Raw genomic sequence first — 24,365 nt, 5'->3', positions numbered from 1 at the left:
AGAGTGATGCTTTTAGCAATTTTTGGCAGACAAAGTTTTGTTAACATCAACACCATCGCAGAGAGACAGACTCTGATGCTGTCATATATCATATTTTATACAAGTATATCCCAACATCCACACATACACAATCTGGGGTCAGATTGCCAGCAAATTAGCGGTTTATTAAAGCGCCATTAACACTTTATAATTTAAAGCCCCCCAAAAACACAACGGCTAACACCAACACCCCCAAACACACAAACACACATAAACCGCCAAAAGGCAAAAACCCCTCTATATAAAAAGTGGGAAAAACTGCTAGAGGGCAGAGGTGGGCGGTGAGGCAATGATCTAAAATGCAAGCGTCGAGCGAAAATTTTTAAGCCATCGGGCGTGTCCGACAGCTAATGAAGTGCTGTTCAGAAACTGAACCATTCGCAGCTGGAAAATTAAGCAAAGAAAGGTCAAACAGAGGAAAATGGCAGATAAAACGGGGGCAAAGAAATAAAGAAGATGAAAGGTAAAGAACACGAAAAGAAAAATCAAAGAAAATCACCTACTATAAATACATTAAAAAACAGTGATAAAAAAAATAAGTGTATTTAAAACACAAATCTTAAAGACTTTTCTCAGCAAATAATTCATACATCATACATCATACTCTGACTGTACCTCACTTTCAAGGACTTTACTCGTAGTTCTCTAAAACTAATAATTTTTCTGTGTGCAACAAGAGTAGAGCCAAGTCAGTTTATTATTTATTTACAACGTATTTACACAGAATCCGAAAGTGATGAAGGGAATGGCGGCAGCAGAAACCCGAGATGATGACTCTGACCTCAGATTTAGTGTGAACGAGAGATGAGCTATGTGGGCCTGTCGTGAAATATATATACGACCCGGTGTGTTTTTGTGAGGTGCAAAACGGAGGTTAAAGGCCAAATGGGGCCTGTCTGCGGTAAAGAGCTCTGTCATAAGAAACCTTGAACCTCTTGGCCAAGATTTGTAAAGGAAGGTTGTGGCAGCGAGTACTTTAAAGCTTTACAAACAAAAAAACCGCCAACTTAAAGGTGGCAAGTTAACTGAGGCTGAGGCTAAATATAAAAGGTGAAAAGATTTAAATCCGATTAGTGCCAGTGATTGTGATTAATTTTATGTAATTTAAGCACATAAAATGTACAACTTGTGTTGCTTAACCGATAATTTGGCCACATAAAAGCCAAATTCATTATAATCGGCATTATATTTTGTGGCCAGCAATAATCAATAAAAACCACAATAATGCATCTAACAAAATTATATGGCTTTCGTGCAAAAAACACATACCAGGCAACGGCAACAGGCAAATAAAAGCAATAAAATCCGAAAAACGTTAAACATTTGCTTGTTTTTGTGATTTATTTGCAATTGAAATGCAAAGGTCAAAGAGCGTTATCTCACAGATTCGGCAACTGCATAAAAAAATTTTACAAAAAAAAAAACCAAAGCAATATTGTTATAATTAAAACCATTACATTTTAATAGAAGCAATTAGTTGCTAATTAAATCTAATCCAATTTTTCCAATTAAATACAGCTAAATGCCATTTAAATGAATTAATGAAAATATTGCCAAAATCTATTGAATAAATTATAACGACTGTGATATTCAGGTCAGCAATATAATTGCCGTAATAGGCATTCATAAATAATTAATCAAATTTGTCAACGGGCACTTTAATTATTTTCCAAAAGTTTGACAAGCACTGAAGCTGTATATACCATCTGCATTCATGTCGTATACTTGATATCCTCCATTTTAAGAGAAAACGCCGAAAAGCACGCAATACATTTTAGCAAATGCTTGCTTTGCTTTTAGGGGAAAATTAAAATTTCAACTAAATGGAAAAATTAAATGAAATGACAAGAACTAAGCTTATTTTTGGTGTTGAAAACATTTTATTTCCTCTACGCCATTAAAACGCAACATTTTTGGCTTTTAATGCGCTTACCCAACAATTAGGCAGCCAATTCAATGGAAATATCAAATAAAAGCATCAAATCTTCTTAAAAATTCGCAAGAAAAAAAGTCCACTAGGCAAGGTATTACATTTGAATATTTGACAATAAAAGAAACCCCGCTTTCAACGACCTTGGCCTGTACAATTTTCCTCATAAAGTTTTGAAAACTTTTTTTTTTAAGTCTTCAAATCTATGAAACTGCAGGCCACATTAGGGGAAAAACAAAATACCTATAAATAGTAGTATTATAGAATTTATTTCATTTATTTGCCCCAAATTTCCAAACTTGGTTGGCAAATTTTTTATTGTGGCTGGAAATACTAACTAACCATAAGTTTTTAAGTGGCCAATTTATGATGGCAATGAAACGAAAGTCAAAAATTATTTAAATGCTGTGAAAGTGACAGTGTTTTCTGTTGAAAGCCATTCATTTAAAGGGGATTCAGTTCATTAATGAAATGGTGAAGTAGTAATTGAAATTGAATTTAAGTAGTTCAATTGAAAATATTTAGGGATTTCATTAAGGATACACAATTGAAAGAGAGTAGAGCAAGTTTATGATTTTAGTTAGACAGTATTTGTCTTATAAATTAATAATAAAATTTATACTTACTTACTTGAAGTTATTTTTTCCCCCAAATTAACTTCTAGTTTATCCCACAATTTCTCTCAACAACCAAAGTCCTTTGTATGCACAACAAATTAAACCGAAAAAATTGTGCATGCCCCCTTGGTCAGCACCATTTGCTACTCCCCTTTCGCTCTCCACTCTGCCTATTCTTTTAGCATGATTTTTTTCCTCTCAATTTCCCAGTCATTTTCTCGGACGCTTTTCCGTGACAAACGTGCTGACATTTTTCGCTCGACGCTTCGCATCAAATTAATGCTCGGAAAATATGCATATGCATGTCGAGTAAACGAGTATATTGTAAGCAAAATATTTGCACAATGCCATGGAGCCAGAGAGCCAGAGTGGAGGAGGGGGCCTCTGGCGGATTGGATGACTCAAAGGGGAAAATCCAGGGGGCGTGGCTGTTGGTGGTAACATGCTAACGAGTGTCACTAATAGCAGTAGCATAAAATGTTTGCTTAACAATGAAAATGCATTGGAAAACTGCGTGCCTTAGTTTTTCCTCCTTCTAGCATTCTCTCGCTTCGTCCCCGTTCCCATCCCCGTCAGCTATGATCTAAGCTGAAATGCATGTACAAGCAAATGGGCGTGGCAGGACGTCCAGAGGCGGAACACAAATGGTAGAGATGGTATGGGGGTTACTTTAACTGACATTTAGTTGGCAGTCGGAGCGGCAAAGGCATTACGATGAATGAGAAGCCGTGGCTGCCGCTTTTGGCGCCAGCTGCAGGCAGCTTTTAAGGAAAGAAGGACCAAATCCTCACCCAAAAAAAAATCCTCACCCCACTTTTGCCAGATCCTTGCCATCCTGGCAAAATGCGTGCTTAAATTTGCAAGAATTTAGGTGATTTTTGGTTGAAAAATGTTGACCACAAAAGAAAAGGCTTTACTTATGCCAAAGTCTCTTTAAAAGTTTCAAACTGAATTACCAGTTAAGTTATTTTTATTAAACCACTGGTTGAGTAATTTTTATATAAAAATAAATCCCTCATGCATTTTATTAAATATTTCATCACATATCAATTCCACATTTTTTCTTTCCTTCTTTTTGGTAAACTCTTAATAACTAAAAAATGCACAATTCCTATTTAAAAAAAAGGTAATACCCATAACAAATAAAGCAAAGCCGAAATTGTTATGGCATAACTCTTTTCCTCTACTGGAATCCCCTGGAACATTTCGAATTATTTATTTAATGGCAAATTGATCAAATATCTACTATCAAAAGGAAAATACCCGTAAACACGTAAAAAATCTGTTGAAAAAAAATACACACAGTCGAATGAGCAGAACTTATTTATGCCCCAAAACGAAATATGATACAAAAAGCAGGATAACAATTTTCAATAAAAATGTTTGCTGACCTCTGACATGAGAAAATATGATTCAGGGCTTGTTTATTTTAATCAAATACCCCACAAACAAAGGGTTTGTAAATGCTGCTAACATGAAATGAGTGTAGTACAATGTAGAAAAGCAAAAATTAAGTAATTAGAAAATATTGTCGGGGGTCAGAATGCTTAGAGTCACGCAAAGTCAGAATGGCAGGCGAGGAAAATGCATTTTCAATTAAAAGCGAAAATTGTAGCATACTTTCAAGCACTGGTACGGAATAAAACAACACCTGTTGGTTAAAAAGGTGTGGCTTTGGAAATGCATTCAAGAATTCTTTGTAATAACCTTTAATTAACAAATAAGGTTTAATGTTAATCCTCTTAGTTTGGATTTTATTTAAAAATAAACCCTTTCAAAGCTCATAACTTTACTTAGTTTTAAATATTTTAATACATATTCTACACCCATATGTATAAACCATTTAAGCTCATTACTTAAAATCATGTTTTCCTGCCTGGATTTTCATTTGTTTATTTTTACACTCCCCCTTTTTTGCCTTAATGAGCTTGAAGCCTGCAGCCTTTTCCGCCAAAGGACTTTTTTTCAACACTTTTGTTTTTTGCTTTTGTGTTTGTTGTTTTTTGTTGGCTGTTCTAATTGTTTAACAATGAGGGCGGTCTTTAGGTGTGAGAAGTAACGGAAAAAACTTGGCCATAAGGAAAGAGCTAAGTGACTTCATTAAGACACTAAGGAATAAGGAGTTTCAGGACTCTATTTGCAGACGAGTTTATTTATTCGAAAGATGGTAGGCCTAGGTTAAATACCAAATTTTAAGAAACCTCAAGGCTTAGGGAGTCAAGCTTTTTAAAGCCCTACCGGTGTCTACATCTTAGACAATTCTCATCCGATTTTCCAGCGGAATACCTTAAACGATTTCTGGATCGATTTGCCACCATTCTGCATCAAAATCCTGAGACAAAATATTTTTTAGAATTTTTGTCTATTTTTCGTGATATGATCCCTTGAAAATGATGGGTTCCCTTGAAATCGCGATTTTTCCAATATGGCCCAGGGTGATGGCTATATCTTCTCCAATTCTCATCAGATTCTCAAGCGGAATACCTTAAACGATTTCTGGATCGATTTTCCACCATTCTGCATCAAAATCCCGAGACAAAATATTTTTTAAATTTTTTGTCCATTTTTCGCGATGGGATCCCTTGAAAATGATGGGTTCCCTTGAAATCGCGATTTTTTCCTATATGGCCCAGGGTGATGGCTATATCTTCCCCAATTCTCATCAGATTCTCAAGCGGAATACCTTAAACGATTTCTGGATCGATTTGCCACCATTCTGCATCAAAATCCTGAGACAAAATATTTTTTAGATTTTTTGTCCATTTTTCGTGATGGGATCCCTTGAAAATGATGGGATCCCTTGAAAATGATGGGATCCCTTGAAATCGCGATTTTTCCCTATATGGCCCAGGGTGATGGCTATATCTTTCCCAATTCTTATCAGATTCTCAAGCGGAATACCTTAAACGATTTCTGGATCGATTTGCCACCATTCTGCATCAAAATCCCGAGACAAAATATTTTTTAAATTTTTTGTCCATTTTTCGCGATGGGATCCCTTGAAAATGATGGGTTCCCTTGAAATCGCGATTTTTTCCTATATGGCCCAGGGTGATGGCTATATCTTTCCCAATTCTCATCAGATTCTCAAGCGGAATACCTTAAACGATTTCTGGATCGATTTGCCACCATTCTGCATCAAAATCCCGAGACAAAATATTTTTTAAATTTTTTGTCCATTTTTCGCGATGGGATCCCTTGAAAATGATGGGTTCCCTTGAAATCGCGATTTTTTCCTATATGGCCCAGGGTGATGGCTATATCTTTCCCAATTCTCATCAGATTCTCAAGCGGAATACCTTAAACGATTTCTGGATCGATTTCCCACCATTCTGCATCAAAATACCGAGACAAAATATTTTTTAGATTTTTTGTCCATTTTTCGTGATGGGATCCCTTGAAAATGGTGGGTTCCCTTGAAATCGCGATTTTTCCCTATATGGCCCAGGGTGATGGCTATATCTTCTCCAATTCTCATCAGATTCTCAAGCGGAATACCTTAAACGATTTCTGGATCGATTTGCCACTATTTTGCATCAAAATCCTGAGACAAAATATTTTTTAGATTTTTTGTCTATTTTTCGTGATATGATCCCTTGAAAATGATGGGATCCCTTGAAATCGCGATTTTTCCCTATATGGCCCAGGGTGATGGCTATATCTTACACAATTTTCATCAGATTCTCAAGCGGAATACCTTAAACGATTTCTGGATCGATTTTCCACCATTCTGCATCAAAATCCCGAGACAAAATATTTTTTAGATTTTTTGTCCATTTTTCGCGATGGGATCCCTTGAAAATGATGGGTTCCCTTGAAATCGCGATTTTTCCCAATATGGCCCAGGGTGATGGCTATATCTTTCCCAATTCTCATCAGATTCTCAAGCGGAATACCTTAAACGATTTCTGGATCGATTTGCCACCATTCTGCATCAAAATCCCGAGACAAAATATTTTTTAAATTTTTTGTCCATTTTTCGCGATGGGATCCCTTGAAAATGATGGGTTCCCTTGAAATCGCGATTTTTCCCAATATGGCCCAGGGTGATGGCTATATCTTCCCCAATTCTCATCCGATTCTCAAGCGGAATACCTTAAACGATTTCTGGATCGATTTGCATCAAAAAATTCTGGATTGAATGATGATTTGCACCATCATTCTGCATCAAAATCCTGAGACAAAATATTTTTCAGAGTTTTTGTCCATTTTTGTAAGGAGACTCCTTGCAAAATGCTGGATTTTCATTCCTGACCCCTAATAATGGTTATATCTTTCTCAATTCTTATCCGATTTTCAGCGAAATATTTGTTTATCGATTCCCTAGCAATCTGCAACAAAATCTGAACAGAAGCAGAAGTAAGAGTCCAAATGCAAATTCTGTGACATTATGGAATGGGGAATGAGGGCTAATCAAATAGTTGAACCAGATTCGCAGTTGAACGCTTCATTAGTTTTGACGCAAGTTGGGCCGCAAGTTGTTGAATGTTGAAGACAGGCGACAGCTGTTGGTATTGCTATTCCCGGTTGCTCGAAAAAAAAAATAAAAGAATTGAAATAAATGCGCACTTTCAAAGTCATTTGCAGGCAAATAGTCGCTGCGGGATTCTCCATTCACACACATACTCATACTCGTACTCGCACTCGTATTTTCATTCTTGAAGGAAACTTATCCTCACCAGAGCTTGGGATTTTTCTTAATTTTTTGCTTTTCCACCACTTTCTTATGCTTTGCTGAGCGGATTTTCCGCACTGTTATTTTTGTCAGGAGTTTTTGGTACCGCGATGGTGCAACCCTCCTCGTGGCACTCCGCGTAACCCCTACGAGGCAGCAATTGTTGCATCGCCTTTTCTTAAACTTCATTCGTGACATTTATTTGCGGGTTTTCTTCAGTTTTTTTTTCAGTTTTTTCTTAGCTGGATTTCTTGCTTTGGCTTTCCATTCAAGTGAGCTTTTCTCGTTGCCACCAGACTTTTCCCTTTCGCAGCGCATTCAAGTACGTGCAACTTGTTTTGGAAGTGAGTATACTACATACCACCTTCCTCTTCACATTTTCCCCTCATTTCTGCCACTCTTTAAGCCATTTTCCCTACCTACCCCCCCACTTTAAGCCTCTCCGCACATACCTTTTTGGCCATTATAATAAGCGAGGCGATGAGGTACCTTTCGTTTTTTGTCTTTTGCCTTGGTCTCTAGGGAGGGTATATAAGTTTTTTCATTAAATTCACAAAATGGATAAATATTTTAAAAATAATGAATACTTTCTATTCCTTTTAGAGAAAAAGTTGGCAAAAAATATAAAATATTTTTTATAGAGCCATCTTTTTTTTCATAATTTTCCACCTTTCTGGGCAAATCTTGGGCGGTTCAATGCACGAACCTTAGAAATTGGTTCGCCAGACCAAAAGGGGTAAGCATTTATTTATTTTTTTTTTTTACTGACTGCCTCTAGAAAGTAAATTCATAGCCCAGCAATGATTTGGCGAAATATTCGCAGAAAATTTTACTTTTAATATGCACTCACAAGGCTCTCGCTCTCGACAACTCCATAGTATACTTGGATGATTAATGGCTTTTTTCCCCGCCGGTATAATTTTTGTACGCTCCACTGCAGTTTTATGTAATAGTCTTTCCATTTTGGAGTGGATAAATTTAGTGGAGTGTGCACACCACTTTGAGTGTGTTTGCAATGGCTTTGACTTATTTTGCTGGTCACTTGAGACTGTCATTAGATTGTCATAATAGTTGGGGACTCCAAAGTGGGGGATTCAAAAACGAAAAGGGATAAAGATTTCCTTATGGATATACTATCTCTAGTTATAGAGTGTTGAGAGTACTCTTTCTTTTTATATTTTATAATATAAATCTCGGGGTAATGCCTTACTTCAAGCAGCACTTTTCGGCAAACAATCTGTTTATCGCTTACTACCATTTGTTAGCCCACACACGAGCACTCCATCATGCTTCTATCTAATCTCCATCATTATTCCATATCCTTAAGCTTTTGGAAATTTCACTTGAATCTGATCCCAGAGGTAAAAACCTCCTTTATTCCTGGGCCCTCACACCTCAGGACCCGAAAACTAAGCAAATGGAAAAGCATTCCCGATTACCGTTCACCTCAAAAGGTGCGTCAGGAATATCAATTTATTACCCAAGCCACAAAAAGCAAGGCCATCTGGGAGTCACTTCCAGACACCTCCGACGACCCCACTTCTTCCCCACTCATTTTGCTCATCATTTGCCCAAAAGAACCAAGGCCTGAACTAACCACAAAATGGAAAATTCTATAGACTTTAGCACTCTGGCTCGCAATCTGCTAGGTGTGCGGCAGAGAAAAAGCCACAGTATTCCCCAAAGCACTCCCCCTCACATTTTGGCCAACTCAATTACAGTTTCAATTGCAATTTTAAACATTTTCCTATTCATTTGCATTCATTCGGCGGCAAACAGAGCAAAAAGCCAACGCTATTCGAGTCGACATGGCAAACAAAAGTCAAAAAGCTCATCATGTAACGACGCGGCCAACAAAAGCGCACAATCCAACCACCCATCCACACAGAGGAGCTACCTCACAGATACTCACGGCAAACTCCCAGATACAAAAACAGACACACAGACCGACAGGCTGAGCTCCATTGAAGCAGAAGCTTAAGCTGATAAGGCATTTGAATTTTTTACAGTTGATTTAGCCCCAAAATGAAATGAGAGTTTTCACCTGTTGCCAGCCAAACAGTCAAGAGCCAACAGCCAACCAACCAACTTGGCTGAAAGAACGGCCTACGGGGGTGTGGAAATTGTGGGAAAAACGCCAGCTAACAAGTATACGCCATGTGTGCCGGGCCAACCAAAAAGATGAAAAAAATATAGAAATTTGAATGGAAAGAGATAAACCCTAAAAAGGGGGGAAAAAATAGACCAAAAGTGGGGTTTTGGCCAAAGATAAGCTTACCAAAATGTAATTAGGAAAACTTTCGCATTAAGATCGCATTAATGCCTGCATAAAAAATTAAACCCGAAAACATCATAGGAAACTGCAAAAATAGAAGCTCCAATTAAAGTTGCACTTAGCCATCCGGTGGCAGGACTTTCGGTATGCTCCTGTCCGGATTTTCTATCCTTTACTTTTTTCTCATTTTTGTTAATCAACTTTAGCAGGCTGTCCAATTTGTTTGCCGGGCTCTGGCCAAAAGCCCCCACCACCTCCTTGCAGTTTTAGACTGAAGTTTGTGCAGTCTTTTCTGCTTTTTTTTTTTTTTTTGAAAAATTGATTGCATAATGCGACACAACAACTGAAGTTGATGAGCAGCGACATCAGACGAAACAAGAGTGGGTGCTGGGGGGAGGCTAAGTGGTGGAAATTCAGGGATGAGGGGTTAAGGCTCGGGCCAAAAGCCAGACTCCAGCGCGATAAATGAACTGACAGGCTGGAAATGAGCAGCAAAATGCATTTCTTCACAGGAGGATTATGCGTCTGGGAAAGTCATGAATTTTAATTCTCATTATAGTTTGAATAATAAGGAATAATATTTGATGTAAGAAACTAAGGAATAAATCTCTAAAAATATGTTTGTATTTAATAAGAAATTAAGTAGCTAATATTTTTAATATGAAATAATAAAGAAACCAAAATGATATACCATTTTTTGAAACTAAAAACTTAAATTCCTGAAAAGCATTATTCCTTACCCCCTAAATTGCACCGCATAAACCATATTACTGCGGTTCTTGCCTCATCGTTGCATATAGCTCTCTGGGAGAAACAAAATTGGGAAAAAAAGAAGAAAGAAGCATCACCACCTCATCATCAGACCACGTCATCTTCTGTCATGTTCGCGCAGACTTTGGTCGCGGTCGATGTTGCCGTTGCTGCTGATGCTGCTGGTGATGTTGATGTTGCTGCTGTTAGCGAGTGACAGCTGCTGGTGCAACAACACCAACAAGAACAGCAACTACTGCTCATCAGACAGCAACATGCAACAGTACAACATCGGAGGATGGCTAGAGTGGCAGTCATAATAACAATGCCGTCAACACCGAAGCGCCACTTGCCACAGCCTCTCAACTTGCACCAGGCTGTTGGTGTTGAAAACAGAAACAAATTGCAACAGTGTGACTGCAAATTGCCACAGAGACTGGATAATCAGATGACGTTGCTCCAAAGGAAATTAAATTAAATTGTGAGTTTCCCTATTAACTTGTTATTTGAAAAATATAAAAAAATGTTTAAGATATATTTTAGGAATAATTTTCAATTCGATTCCCTTAGCTATTTCAAATCACTTATTTCAATCGATTCAATTTAAAATCTCCAAAACACTATCAAATTTAGCCATTCAACCCGTAATTGCGATTTGGCAAGCCTGGAGATACAAAACAAAAAAAAAACATCAATAACCTTTCACTCGCTGCTGGGAAACACCATCAACTTTTCATTTCTTTTCCAATGGCCGTCCCCAATAATTGCCAACCGAAGGCCTTCATCATTCATTTTTCTTGCCCCACCAACCCATTAAAAAAAAATACAAAAAACTTGGTGAACTCTTTTTGCGGCCTTTTGTCTTGAAGCCCCTTGGTTGGCCAATTTTGTAATGCCACACTTGCCTTCTGACCGAAAGCCATCAAAGCCACCAGCAAAATCTCAAGTCCTGGCTAACCCCAAAACCAATAATTTTCCTCGTGATGATGCAATAACAACATGGGATGACTTTCCAAATAATTGCTGTCTGGCCAGAGATGAATCCAAAAAGAATCTGTATTTTGGGATACAAATTGTTTGCTTAGCAACCCAAAAGGAGAGCCTTGAGGCCAAAAAATCATCTTTCTGATTTAAAAATTTGGGTTTCCTGTGTGGATATTTGCTCTCGAGGTATGAATAACCGATTCGGATAGCCACAGCAATTACACTTTCGCAGCAATATGGATGAGAGGTTAATCACTGAGAGAAATTAAAATAGTAAGGTCACACTAAGCTAGGTATTTTGACAAGATGGTTACACTTGTTAATGGAGAGTGATCATCTATCGTTAAGATTTCTTTAGATTCGAATTTATTTATTTTTATAATCAATTATTTCTAAAAGTGCCTCAATGGCCACACAAACGATACCGCTTCGTTGACGATGATAATTCAATACGCTCAAGATGGCCGCAAGTGTTGCACTTGACGACACCAGAGCTACACAGACCTACACAGACCATATAGTGGTTACCATGGCATCCTTTAGGGGGAGGCTGGACGGATGGTGGCAGGGCATAAAAATCGGCTTGTAAACATGGCATAAAGCATGACAGGGATAACAATGCCGATGACATAAACACGGACAATGAAATGTGGAGGATGAGGGTATGCCTCCTTTGCTGGAATTGGTAGGATTCTGAACTGAATGGAACAATTGTCTGCCACCCGGTCCTGGTCCCAGTCCAGGTCCTGCTTCATATTCCCCGATTTTATACCCTTGGTTGGTTCTCGGTTTGTCGGATGAAACACTTTCCCATTGAAGCTAATGAATGTCATGAACAGCACCGAACAATCGGTCAGGCCAACGTGGGTAGTTATAGTGGTTACATGAACAGAACGTGACAGAGTACTAGATTCATTAAACGAAGTTTATAAATAATATAATATTTTAAATAAATAGTTCATGCCATTTTTAAAAAACTATTTCATAGTCTTACATAAAATCTTACATACTTCTCTAACCCACCTCGTTGTGGCCCAGAGGTCTTACCATTATTTTGAGGACGATTATTATACGATAATCATGACAGTCGCATTTATGGGCCATGGATGACCGAGAGGGCTGCCTGTCACAGCCTCAAGACGCGACTAAATGTATAAACGAGAGTCTGATGAAAGGTTTAGGGATTCAAGGATTTGCAGTTGGCCAATGCACTCGATGGACAATTGAAACCGGACAGGACTAAGCCAATGGGGCATTGAATTGGAAAGGTTATATACCCTATATAGGACAAATGTGTCCACAAAATGTTGGACATGTCACATGAAAACAAAAAAGGACCAAGGCTGGCGGCGGCGGCGTAAAGGTGGCTACCACACGTCAGGGACATAATTGAAAATTGACAGTTTATTGCCATAGACACGCCCACTTCTGGTCTACGGCTGCCATTGTTGGCCATGATTAAAATAACAAACCCAAACACAGACACACAAACTCTGCACACTCCTCCACAAAATGTCAGAGAATGAGCTTTAATTTCGACATAATAGCTGGCAAATTTTGGCATTGTTCGATAGAGAGTTTTATGGGTAGACTGGCCTGCTGAGTGCCGAGTGGGTGGTTACGGATCAAATATACTACAAGCCGCTCTATTATTTTGCGGTAATTGGTTTTGTTTTCGCAACAATTTCAATTGTTGTTGCTTTTGGCGTTTTGTTGGTCTTGTTGGTGTTGTGTTTATACCAGATTATTGTATACCAGCTAATGGTATCATTGTTTCACATGTGCTTTACTAATTTTCCTCATAGTTATGTCTAATACTTCATTCCATTAAAAGTCGATTAAGTGTGGAAATTATAATTAGTCTTGGTGTTTCGTAGAGCAAAAGACTTTATTGAATAAATCTTAAATCATAATCCTTAAAGCAACACAAGTATATATAATTCCAAGTATTTTTAAGCCAAGTTCCTGTTAACAAGGCCTTTTTTCGGCAAGCGCCCTTCTTACCGGATACTACCTTTTGAATATTTGATGTTCTACTTAGCCTCAAAATCAGCGCTTCGGCCACTCAGAATTTATTTGTGGACAGGTGTCGTGTTTGTGGTTAAACACTCGCCTGGGAATCACAATTGTAATCGAGGGCCCTTTGTTTCGTACATGAAACGAGGTAATTGAATTTGGTTAAACATACGCTTCCAGATATAAGACGTCCTGTTGCGTTAAAGGATCAACTTAATCGAGAATTCAGAAAAGACTGTGGTCAGTTACTGTTGCTGTTGCCTTTAATTTGCAACTTTCAAGTTGCCTTGTAATCATTGCAGAACAAAACGAAGAACCGAAAACTCTCCAAGGAAAAATTGCAAAAGACACAGCAGAGGTGGTGGTAGGAAAAAAACTTTGGCGCCAAGACGACATTTTAGGCCAAAAGTTTGTGCCTTGGCCAAGAGGGAGAGGGATGCGCCCTGTAACTGTAACATATTTGCATAAATTGTTGGTCTGTGTGTGTCTCCGGGACGAATTCAAGACTTGAAGGCTGTCAAAAGTGGGGGAGTCGAGGTAGAGGCAAGAAAATGGCAAGACCCGGTCCAAAATTTTCCCTATCTAACAAGTTTGAAGTTTTTCCTTTTTTTTCGCTTTTCTTTTTTGAAGGAAGGTGGGCAGAAAAAATTAGCAAGCGACTGAAGAGAAAGACGCGACTTGAACAAGTGACAGCGACTCGGTTCAAAGTTGAAATCATGAGAATTACTTGGCACAAAAGTTTCAGCACTCACCTCGCCCCCAACAATTTTTTTTTTCATTTTTTTTTATTTTTATTTTTTTTCGGTTTTGAGCGGTGAAAGGTGCGAGATGAGTTTTGTACTCAAATTATTTGTCATTATGCATTTGTACAAAATGTTTTTCCTTTTTTTTTGTTGGTATTTATTTATTTGCTCTTTGTTTACCTGCTTTTGTGTAGAGCCCTGATTTATGCATTATGTAAGAGATTTTCAAAGTCAGGCCACGAATATCATTTGTCAGGGCAACAAGCTGGATTAACATTGCAAATTGATTGATGAGAAAATGTAGAGACAGCGAGCCTAGAATTTCTGAGAAAAAATAATAAATTTTTACCCAGAAATTAATTGTTTTTAAGACAAAGGAGAGAGTTTATACCCTTGAGGTTCAAACTTCTCAAAAGTTGCTTTAATTTTCTTTGAAAATCAATTGCTTCAAGTCTCTCTCGTAACTCTTTTTCGATCTGATTTGGTCATAAGTTTTGCCTCGTTGCAACATTTATCTTCCACACCTTTAAATGCTCGGATGTGCAACTCGACGAGCTGCATGACAAAGTGTAGAAAAAGTTTTTAATGAAATGCTAAAAACTTTCAACAGACATCAGAAAATCGAATCGTACCAGTTGTCTGGCAATGTGTTGACACCAATTTTTGCAACTTTCAATCAGCTTTTCGAACAAAGATCGCACTCTCGTACTTTATGCTGAACTTAATTAAAGTGTTTTAAGGACCCTTAGGCTATGGCCTTAGGAAAGGCAGAAGAGATTCATGGTTGGATTATTTCACAAATTGGCCAGTTGAAGACCAAAACGCAAAAACATGACAAACAACAAAGTTTCGGGCTTTGTTTGTGTGTTGGGTTTGGGGCTAAGGATGGGGCTCAAAGGACATCTACAGTCACTAGGCGTGAAATTTATCTTACCCTTTAAAAGCATTTGTGGATAATAAGGAGACTAGCAAAAAAAAACAAAAAAAAAAACGAATTAAAAACACTTGGGCCATAGAATTATGTGCGGCATTTATAATTGCGGCACAGATTGAAGCCATGAATTTAATTGGTAACCCTGGAAGGGAAGCCAGAGAGAGAAAAGATTTCTGGGAAGTGCAACAATTGAAAATGTTGCCGGGGTGCTGGGATTTTCGGGGGCTTCCAAAACTTTCTTAGTCATGGCCAAAAAGTTTCTGAAGCTGCCAAGGAAAAGTGCAGTTTGTAGTTCAATCCACCCGGCAGCTTCCCGGCATTTGCCCCACCACTTTGCCGCCACATATGTTGGAAAACCTGCGGTTGCCTTCAACTTTGTTAAACGCCGCAACCGTGTGTGCTTAACACCCAAAAATACAAAAACCTTCCTTTAAACCAAAAACAAAAAATAGAGACTACTAACTATGTTTTACTTTGTCCACGGAGTGTTGTTCAACTTGAAGCTGAACACATGTCCATAGAATATATATATATATATATTCATATTTAAAACTTTTACCCATGGGTCTCGTGAATACACGGCGTATGCGTGATGGGGAATTGATTTAATTTGTTTGACTTTTAGTGCCAGAAAGTAAAACTAAAAGCTCGGATAAAGTAGATAATAAAATGTATATAAACAAAGCCAGTTCATGTTGAATAATAAAGTCTCTTTGTAAATTGGTAGAACAAAAACAAAAAAGCCCATTACGTGTAACTGGGCTTTGATTTGTTAATCATTAATTAAAATGCTGCCATTTGTTTGTCAGTATAATGACTTGTTTCAGTGACAGAATGTATTATTTAATCATTGGCAAATGAATTACTAATTCAATAATGGTTTTGATAATCTTGTTGCTGAAAGTGGGAAATCAAGTGTGAATAAATAATGATTGAACAAATTAATACGCTCTGGCTTGGAGTTAATGGGTTTTAAAAAGTTTTTAGCTTCTCTATCAAATTTAAAATTATTTTTAGATTAAGGTTATCTTTTTTGTAAAATATTTGATGTCCTATTAGTCTCTAAATATGGAGCTTATATTTGAAAATTATCATGTTTGTTTTTTGAATATTTTCCAATAGTTAGAGAAAGTCTATCGTCCTTAGGCTTCTTTCTCGGATTTACTGAATAGCTTAATAGCCGTACAATATGCGTCAAGTGCCCCTGTAAGTATGCAGTTAGAGCCAAGTAAAACCGAAAAAGATAAGAAAGTAAAAGGTCCCTTGAGTCCTTGTCTCGTTTAGACCTGCTACTCTTTTATAGAAGATTACTTTTTAAATGTAATTTAAAAATACTATTCAGAGAAGTTAAATGAAATTGTGGTTGTACTCCAACATTTTAAAGAATTTATTACTTTCTTTTAGAAATTTTATTAGCCACCTAGAAACAATATTGACAGAATTTTACCCTTATTGGATGCCATTTTAAAACATACACACACATAAAAAAAAAATGCCAAGTGAATTTGAAGCTGTAAATACATGTTCTTAAATATTCCATGAAGCAATTCTCTCACAAGGGGTCACGTGTTTTAGCTTAAACGACAATTTGCATACGAAACAAGTGAGGAGGGGGGCGGGGGGTAGAAAGCAAGGGTTGAAAGGGCAGAGAAACTAGAGTGGGTGTGGGGCTTAGGAAAACTGGGGAGACACACACGATTTTCCCTGAGCAATCTTTAGTGTCGAATGGTGCCAAGTTGGAAATGCACTTTTTATGTTCGTATGGCGTGCAACGTAACAAATTTAACCGTAGACAGATTGCACATGTGTACCGTTTTGTAATGTTATACATGCAACACACACTCACACAAACACACACTCGGAAATACTCCTCACATAGATACACTCAAACAAGTACAAAATGGAAAAATATAAGCAGAAAAGATGAAGTCGCAGACGTTACGTTGCCCGGCAAAAGTTTTCATCCAGAGGAGGGGGAGGCGATGGAGAGAAAATGGGGAAAATGAGGAGGAAAAGGTTCCACAAATGTGAAACAAATTGTTTAATGTCCTATATCTCTTTCTCTCTCTTTCTTTCTGTCTGAATGTCTCTGTCGCCCATATCGGGCCATCTCTTTCGGTTTGTGCGTGTTTGTCAATGCGACAATTTCTCGACATCGGAGTTAAGTAATCGCACGTTTATTACCTCCATTTTCCCCTATTTTCCTTCCCATTGTGTCTCTCCCTCTCTCTCTTTCTCCTACTGTCTGTCTCTGTCTTGGCCATCAAAATCATGGCTTAATCGCTTTGGCTCGTTGCGGCTAATTGCAATTTGAAATGCTCCATGAGTTGGGATAAACTGAGTTGACTGTGATTTGTTTTAATTCAACACTTGTCAGGCAAACTTCTGAAGTTATTTTTCATTGGTACTTTCTTACTTGTATCTTTCTATAACTAATTTGTCAAATACGCCAAGTAGACCTGATTACCAGCTATTTAGGTGAGTTAGAAACCAATTAATCTGCTTTTCTGCTATCTTTTTTTCACTGACTTGCTCGGAAGCATCCAAATTATTAAATAAAATATTGATTTTAATATTTTTAAAAGAAAGTTAAGCTTACAATACCTTAATAGAAATAAATAAGCTAGAAAGAATAAGTAGAAGAGAAGAGCACAATAAAAAGTCTATAAGTTAGTCTTCTCGTTGACATATCGTTCGATTTTAAGTCCGCTATCAACCTTTAAATTATCAAACAAACTTTAAATTAACCTTTATTTAAACCTCTTTAAATTTTGGCCAGCTTATTGGAGTGACTAAATTAAAAATGAAATGAAAAAAAAGTCTGAAAACTTTAATGTACCACAGATTAAAGAAAAAATATGTTACCTGATACCATTTAAGCTAGTTTAAATAAAATATTGTTTATTTTAGTGGTTTTCATTATAGGAGGCAAAATAATACCCTAGTCACCACTTAAGGGCTAACAGCACACTTGTTAGTCAACACTGTTTCAAGCACAACCTACTTAACTCAACCAACACTCACCGGGTATACCGGGAATAGTACCGGGTATCAAACACTAAGGTTATTTTTGAAGCTCAAAAATAAAGTGTAACTTAAATAAATAATTAAATAATAATTATTATTGTAATAACCACCTAAAAAACAACACCCAACACTTCCATTAGAAACACTGAATGAGTAATGCATTGCAATGCAATTAAACATAAAAAAATACTAATGCACTTTGTCTTAAAAATGGAAACTGGAAAGACAGGGGCAGGGGCTTGGAGCCGGGTGCCGGGTGCCGAGTGCCGGGTAGGAGTATCCAATCCAGCATTGTCGCAATGTGACGCATACGCGTATATTTTATGGCCAACAAATATGGTAGAAACGTTGGGGGGGACAGATAACTATATAACTTCATTATGAGCACATGCCTGTAAAGTGCAGTGCGAAAAGCCCAGAGATACCGAACAAAATCCAGAGCCCAACCCAGCCAACTGCCGGCATAAGCCAAGCATTAATAATAAACAACTTACAAGCCATAAACCAATGGGATGCCGACTTCCAGCTACTACCAACGAGTCTCAAATAAATTATACCATGAAAAATAAACAAAGTGAACCGATGGCAATGCTACATTAAAAAGAGCGACAGGGGCTGGCAAACGCATTTGCAGTCAAAAAAAATTAAAAAAAAAAAAAAAAATCACACAGTGAGTGCTAAAATTATGACAACAGGCGGCTGATCCTGAACTGGCTTCAACCCAAAAAGCCAAAAAAAAAAATAAAAGACAGGAAAAGGTCCGCCAAAAATGGGATAAAAAAAAAGAAGAGAAAAGAAATCCGTTCAACTGGCAGCCAAAAGCCAATGGCGTTGGTAAAAATTGACACTGGACATGGGGACATCGAAGTGGACATGGACGTGGACGTAGATGGGTGTCTAGGGGGTAAGAGGATTTAACAGAGGGGGGGAGCAGCGAACATGGAAATGGACATGGGCATGGACATGGACATGGCCGTAGACGTGGACACACGATGGCATTGGCGACAGTCGACTGACTGAGAAAAACGTCGAATGATGCATGCCACATGCTACGCACTTTGCACAGATAGAGCTAACCAGCCAAAAGATTTTTTTCTACATTCCAAAAAACAGAATCACACAAAAATATAAGAAACATTAAATCCACAAAAAAAAAAAATTAAATTAAAAATACATATGTATTGAGTTTATAATTTTAAAATAGTATATTTTAGCTTTAAGATTTATTTTCCAACACAATTTTTTTAAAAAATATTCAATATTAATTATTTTGTTATATTATTTAATATTTTCCGCCATTTTGTAGAACATCCTCGTAACAAAAATGGCGACAATGCTCTAAAAATGGCAACCGAAACCCAGCCGCGAAAAAGAAACAAATTGAGAAAGTGAGACACACATAATAGTAAGAGGGAGATAGATATACTGAGATAAAAAAATGTGTTTTTTTGGCAAAAAGCCGGGCTTGAAGGAACGAAAAAAAAAAAATTGTTAAAAACTGTAATATTCGTATGTGTAAGTGAAAATTTGCGAAAAAAAAGGGGAAATGGACACTATTGTCTCTGGGAAAATATGTGCTAGAGAGAGAAAGAGATAGATAGAGCAAGGAGGGAGAAGGATATATGCAGATGAAGCACTGAAAATGGCAATAAAACGAAAAATCAGGAGAGTCCATAAGACCACAGCGTGTGGCTTTATGAATAAAATAGGGAATAGACTATAAGATACCTGGTACTCGATGTTACTATTAAATCAATAAAGCTTCTAGATAGTTGGCTTAAGCTTAGTTGTAATTCTCTATAAACCTTCAGAATTTTAATAAATAAATATACATGATGATCTAACAATTATAGGATATCCTTGGCACTTAAATTTCAAAGTAGTAGCTGGTGTCGGAGAGTCATCTGCATACTCACAGCTGGATATGGTCAAGTTGGCGCACAAAATTGCCTGGGAGTGTCGCCAACTGTGATGACTTCAATATGCACTGCCCCTTACACTCCCCACACACTCCCGCCTCGGGTCCTTATGCCGAGGAATGCCTGAATTCTAGATGTCCGCAAATCCAAAGTGAATCTCGGGGAGGAGCAACTCAAAAAAAAAATTCAGAAAAAAATGAATCGGATTAGATGTTTCCGGGATAAAGTCAACAAAAGACCTGGAAGGCAATTGCCAGGTGTTGGGTCGAAAGGATGCCATCGATAGTTGGCAATACAGGACGAAAAAAACAGGATTGGATATGAGAGCAGTGAGGTGTTTTAGAGATTAGAGGATAGAGTTCAAGTGCAGGAAGGCCAGATTTAGTTTTTAAAAACTAAAACCTTTAATAAAACACTTATTTTTTTGTTTATTTAGAGTAGAGTCTCCTCTTAAATTTCCTTCAAAAACAATTACCTCTCAATTTGCATATACCTTTCGGCCTATCTGTTTGTCTGAGGGCCACCGCCTATGTCAACTGATGCCGTGGCCAGAACTACTTATTGCATAGCCAAACAAGCAGATTATTTGGTAAATAAACCAAACAAACAAGCCAAGAACCCAACTACCTACCTAGGCTGTGGGTCCCACAAAATGCAAACAGTCCGTTGTTGAAAAGGGAGCGGCCCTAAAAGCGGCTTCGAAATTAATTTTAACTCCCAGGCCCAGGACATCATCCAGGCCACCAGTTCAGTTGGCTTTGCTTAACTGATTAAGTCTCTTGGTTACTCGGGTTTTCCCGGGTGTTTCCCAGCCCATTCCTCCACTCGTCATGAATCAAAGCACAAAGTAATGGCCAAAGTTGCCGGGAAAGACACTTTTGGATCGTATGGAGTCTGTATGGTCAGTGCAGTGAAAGAAATTAGTCAGAAACTTGTTTTAAAGACCTTTTAATAGTTTATAATTTTTTTCTGTCAGTGTTTGGGTCATTCTTTTGGACAAACTATATCGGTTCCAAATAGCTCCCGGCATCATGGCCAGGAATAAAAACTGTACAACAAATGTCATAAAACGGCCACTCACCTCGATAAACTTTGCTACGCTTGCCAGCGGCAACGATTTGTTGCTGTTGTTGTTGTTGCTGCTGTTGTTGTTGTTGTTGCTGCTGTTGTTGTTGTTGCTGCTGCTGGACAGCCGCAGCATCAAGTTGCAATAGCAAACGAGGAGCTGATGCAACGGCTGCTGCTGATGCTGCTGCTGCGGCTGCAGCTACTGCTGCCTGTGCTGCAATATTTCCATTAACATTTGTCACAGCCGCCGGCGTCAAATGTTGCTGCTGTTGTTGTTGTTGCTGATGGTGATGATGAAGCTGCTGCTGATGTTGCTGTTGTTGTTGCTGTTGTTGCTGTTGCTGCTGCTGCTGCTGCTGATGGGTGGTATGGGTAAGGGGCAGAGCCAAGGCATGGGGAATGGTATGGGCATGGGGATGTGCGTGAACATGAGGATGGGAGTGGGAATGGGGATGTGGATGTGCCACGATGGCGCCATTCGGAGGTCCTGTCACTGCTGGTGGTCCATGTGCCGGGCAATAGCTGCGATATTCGCCATTGATGTCGATGTAAATTGGCGCCTCCACAAGTGGCCAAGCGGCGCCAGTAGCTGATGCTGCTGCTCCTGGAGTTGCTGCTGCGGCAGCTACGGCTGCTGTTGCGGCACTAGGTACTGTTGCTGCTGCCGCTGCTGCAGTTGCTCCTGTTGGCGTCAAGGTAATCAATTGCACGGGCAGCAACTGGGCGCCATGAATATGAGGCATGCCACCATGTTGAGCGCAATGTTGCTGATGCTTTGGCGACAACTGTTGCTGCTGCTGTTGCTGCTGCTGGAGAGGGTGTTGCTGTTGCTGCTGCTGCGACTGTGTGGCCTGTTGTATCTGCTGCTGATAGTAAACCGTGGTCTGTTCGTAGGCAGCATACCCCAGAGCAGTGGTTGTTGTAGTTGTTACGGACGACAAGTTGCTGCCGCTGGCCACCGATGTTGCTTGTTGCAATTGCTTGGCCTTGAGGGCAGCCGGCTGGAAAACGGGAGCCAGCGGCGTCAAGTTCGATTTATAGGCCTTGATTAAAGCACTGGAAGTCCCTGCTGCTGACGGCTTGCTTGTTGAGGCCTTTTGATTATCCTGCTCTTGGGTTTTATTAGAAACTGAACCATTTTGCAATTTCCTGTTGGTGCTGGCACGCCCACTATCGTTGCTGCGATTATTGTTGTTGTTGTCGACGACTTGGGGCTCCACCCGGTTGCTGTTGCAGTTCGACCTTTCGATTACCTGATAGCTTTCACCAACAAAAGTCACCAAATCGGAGGGCGTTGCCACAGCAGCCCCAGCAGCTGCCACACTCTCACTATGATCCTCATTTTTGTCGTCGTCGTCGCTTTCGATAACCTGTTCGATAATTCGCAAGTTATCGTAGTCGATAATGCGAGCATAGCCCATTCCAAAGGCCAAGCTCGTCAGTCGAGCCACATCATCTGCGACTTCGTCTTCAAAAGCTATTGATTCCTGGACACTGGACTGCTCTGTTTCATTGATGGCATCTTTATCATCTTCTACATCAGCTTTCGATGGCACTTTATTTTCCATTTCCCCGTCACCATCACCATCAACATTGTTATCGTTTTTTAAACCATTTGTTTCCGGTTGGGGTTCAGTTTCCGGTTCCGTTTGCGTTACCATTTCAGGTTCCTCTTCTGAATCTTCTTCAAGGATCTGACTTAATTTGGTCTTAAGCGGTCTTGATTCCGATTCATCATCATCCTCGCCATCGTCATCGGTCTGGGTGCTGTTATCGATAAAAATAGTTGCCGTCGAACCGAAATAATCGCAATCATCGCACACCAGATCCAACTTGCTCTCATTGGCCTCCAAAACAGCTGCGGCCATTTTGTTGTAGGTTCCTATTTGTAGGCCTGCTGGGCTCAATAATTCAATAAATACTGGTTGGTTTTAAGTTAATATTAGATTGTAAATAGAGACTCTGTTGTGACAACAGTTTCCAGTTTTTGTTGTTGCGGCTGGCACTGCACATAGCCACCGGCAGCAGTGTCATGTTGCCTCAATTTAAGCCCAGACAAGGGGAGTTTAGCTTGGCAGTCGTCGAGAAGTCATAAGGGCCAAGTTTTTCCCCTCAATTATTTACACCTTACGGATTGGCAATGCCTGCAACGAAACGAAAAACAGAAAGAAAATTGTTTAACTCAAGGAGTTTTTCACTTTCTATCAACTTTGCCCTCTCACAAGTTCGACTCAAAAGTTTACCCTCTGTACTGCTGGCAAGTGTTGTTTTTTGTGCCCTTTGCCCCCAAAGATTGTTTATCGAAAGCCATAAAATATTTATTTTAATTAAAAGCAAATCATAAATGCAAGTAGAACAGGAAGGCAGAGCCTGGAAACTGTTTGCCTTTTCTAAAGTGCCCATTTGTTCCAAAAGTGGACTATTTTTACTCTTTAAGCCTTTAAATGTTGACCAATAAATGGTCAAGTTGTTTTGCCTTAAACTGATTTATCTTAACTGATTTAAACACTGGCCTGACCCAATTAAAAACACATTTATTGCAAAGGCAATCAGTGATATGAAAACCAGTTAATAAATATTTTATGCCGGTAAATAAATTTGGTTTCTAACCAACAATTGCTGCAAATTTAAGCCCTTAATTTATATGCATTTTGCTTTAAATGCAAAAACCACACCACAGGCCGACGACAATCAAATAAAATCAAAGCGCCAGAAAATAAATGTAGGAAAAATAATGTCGATGGCAAAAATCTACACAGAAATGCAAATGCAAAAATCCATTCAACATCTATTGCCACATGCCAACACCCAATCACCCACCCACCCAAACACCCAAACACACTCAAACATGCCATACGTATGCGTAAATTGCGTTTTTGGTCGAAAATTTCAATATTTTATACGACCAACCTGGCGTATGAGCAATGTGTAGGCATCCAGCCACCAGATAACCGAAAATGTTGTACGAGTTCTTGTGGCTGACAAACTAAATAATATATTACAATAAACCGGAAGTTATTTTCTATTCAATTTACACAACTTGAATATGTTGGAGTCGTCGGTTTTCATATTCAAGGAACTAAGCCCCAGCATCAAGGGTTCAATGGGAAAATAATGAAAGCACTTGTGGAAATTGAATGCCAATTTGGGGAAAAATGTGGTTGCATTTCTGAAATTCTAAAAATTTATTTGAAAAACGGAATCATTTCAAAATAAAATGCCTTTTAAATGAACTTAATTAAAGCCTTTTGTTCAATTATTGGCCATTTAATAAAAGATAATTGAACAAAATTGTAAATATTGAATTTTATAACGGCCTGAATGAAAATAATATTTAATATATTTGTTTAAATTATGGTACAAAATAGTTTGAGTTATGAAATATTTT

At 38.6% G+C, this 24,365-nt stretch overlaps 1 protein-coding gene and 1 long non-coding RNA gene across 2 annotated transcripts in view; one reads left to right on the top strand and one right to left on the bottom strand.

The window, feature by feature from the left end:
- mtgo (miles to go) overlaps positions 1-23,121 on the bottom strand; it is a 102,961-nt gene extending 79,840 nt beyond the window's left edge. Inside the window, exon 1 of the mRNA XM_017249576.3 lies at positions 20,991-23,121. Within this exon, the coding sequence (XP_017105065.2) occupies positions 20,991-22,845 (1,855 nt within the window). The 5' untranslated portion in view covers positions 22,846-23,121. The remainder of the gene's footprint in view (positions 1-20,990) is intronic.
- LOC138925919 (uncharacterized) lies at positions 17,341-20,344 on the top strand. Its single transcript, XR_011442151.1, has 2 exons — positions 17,341-17,441; positions 19,844-20,344. It is a non-coding gene; the product is annotated as an uncharacterized lncRNA (long non-coding RNA).
- Positions 23,122-24,365: the final 1,244 nt, after the last annotated feature.

Source organism: Drosophila bipectinata, chromosome 2L (assembly GCF_030179905.1).
Source record: "Drosophila bipectinata strain 14024-0381.07 chromosome 2L, DbipHiC1v2, whole genome shotgun sequence".
NCBI lineage: Eukaryota > Metazoa > Arthropoda > Insecta > Diptera > Drosophilidae > Drosophila > Drosophila bipectinata.
Note: the sequence above shows the minus strand (reverse complement) of the source record. Positions and strands in the feature narration are given on the sequence as shown.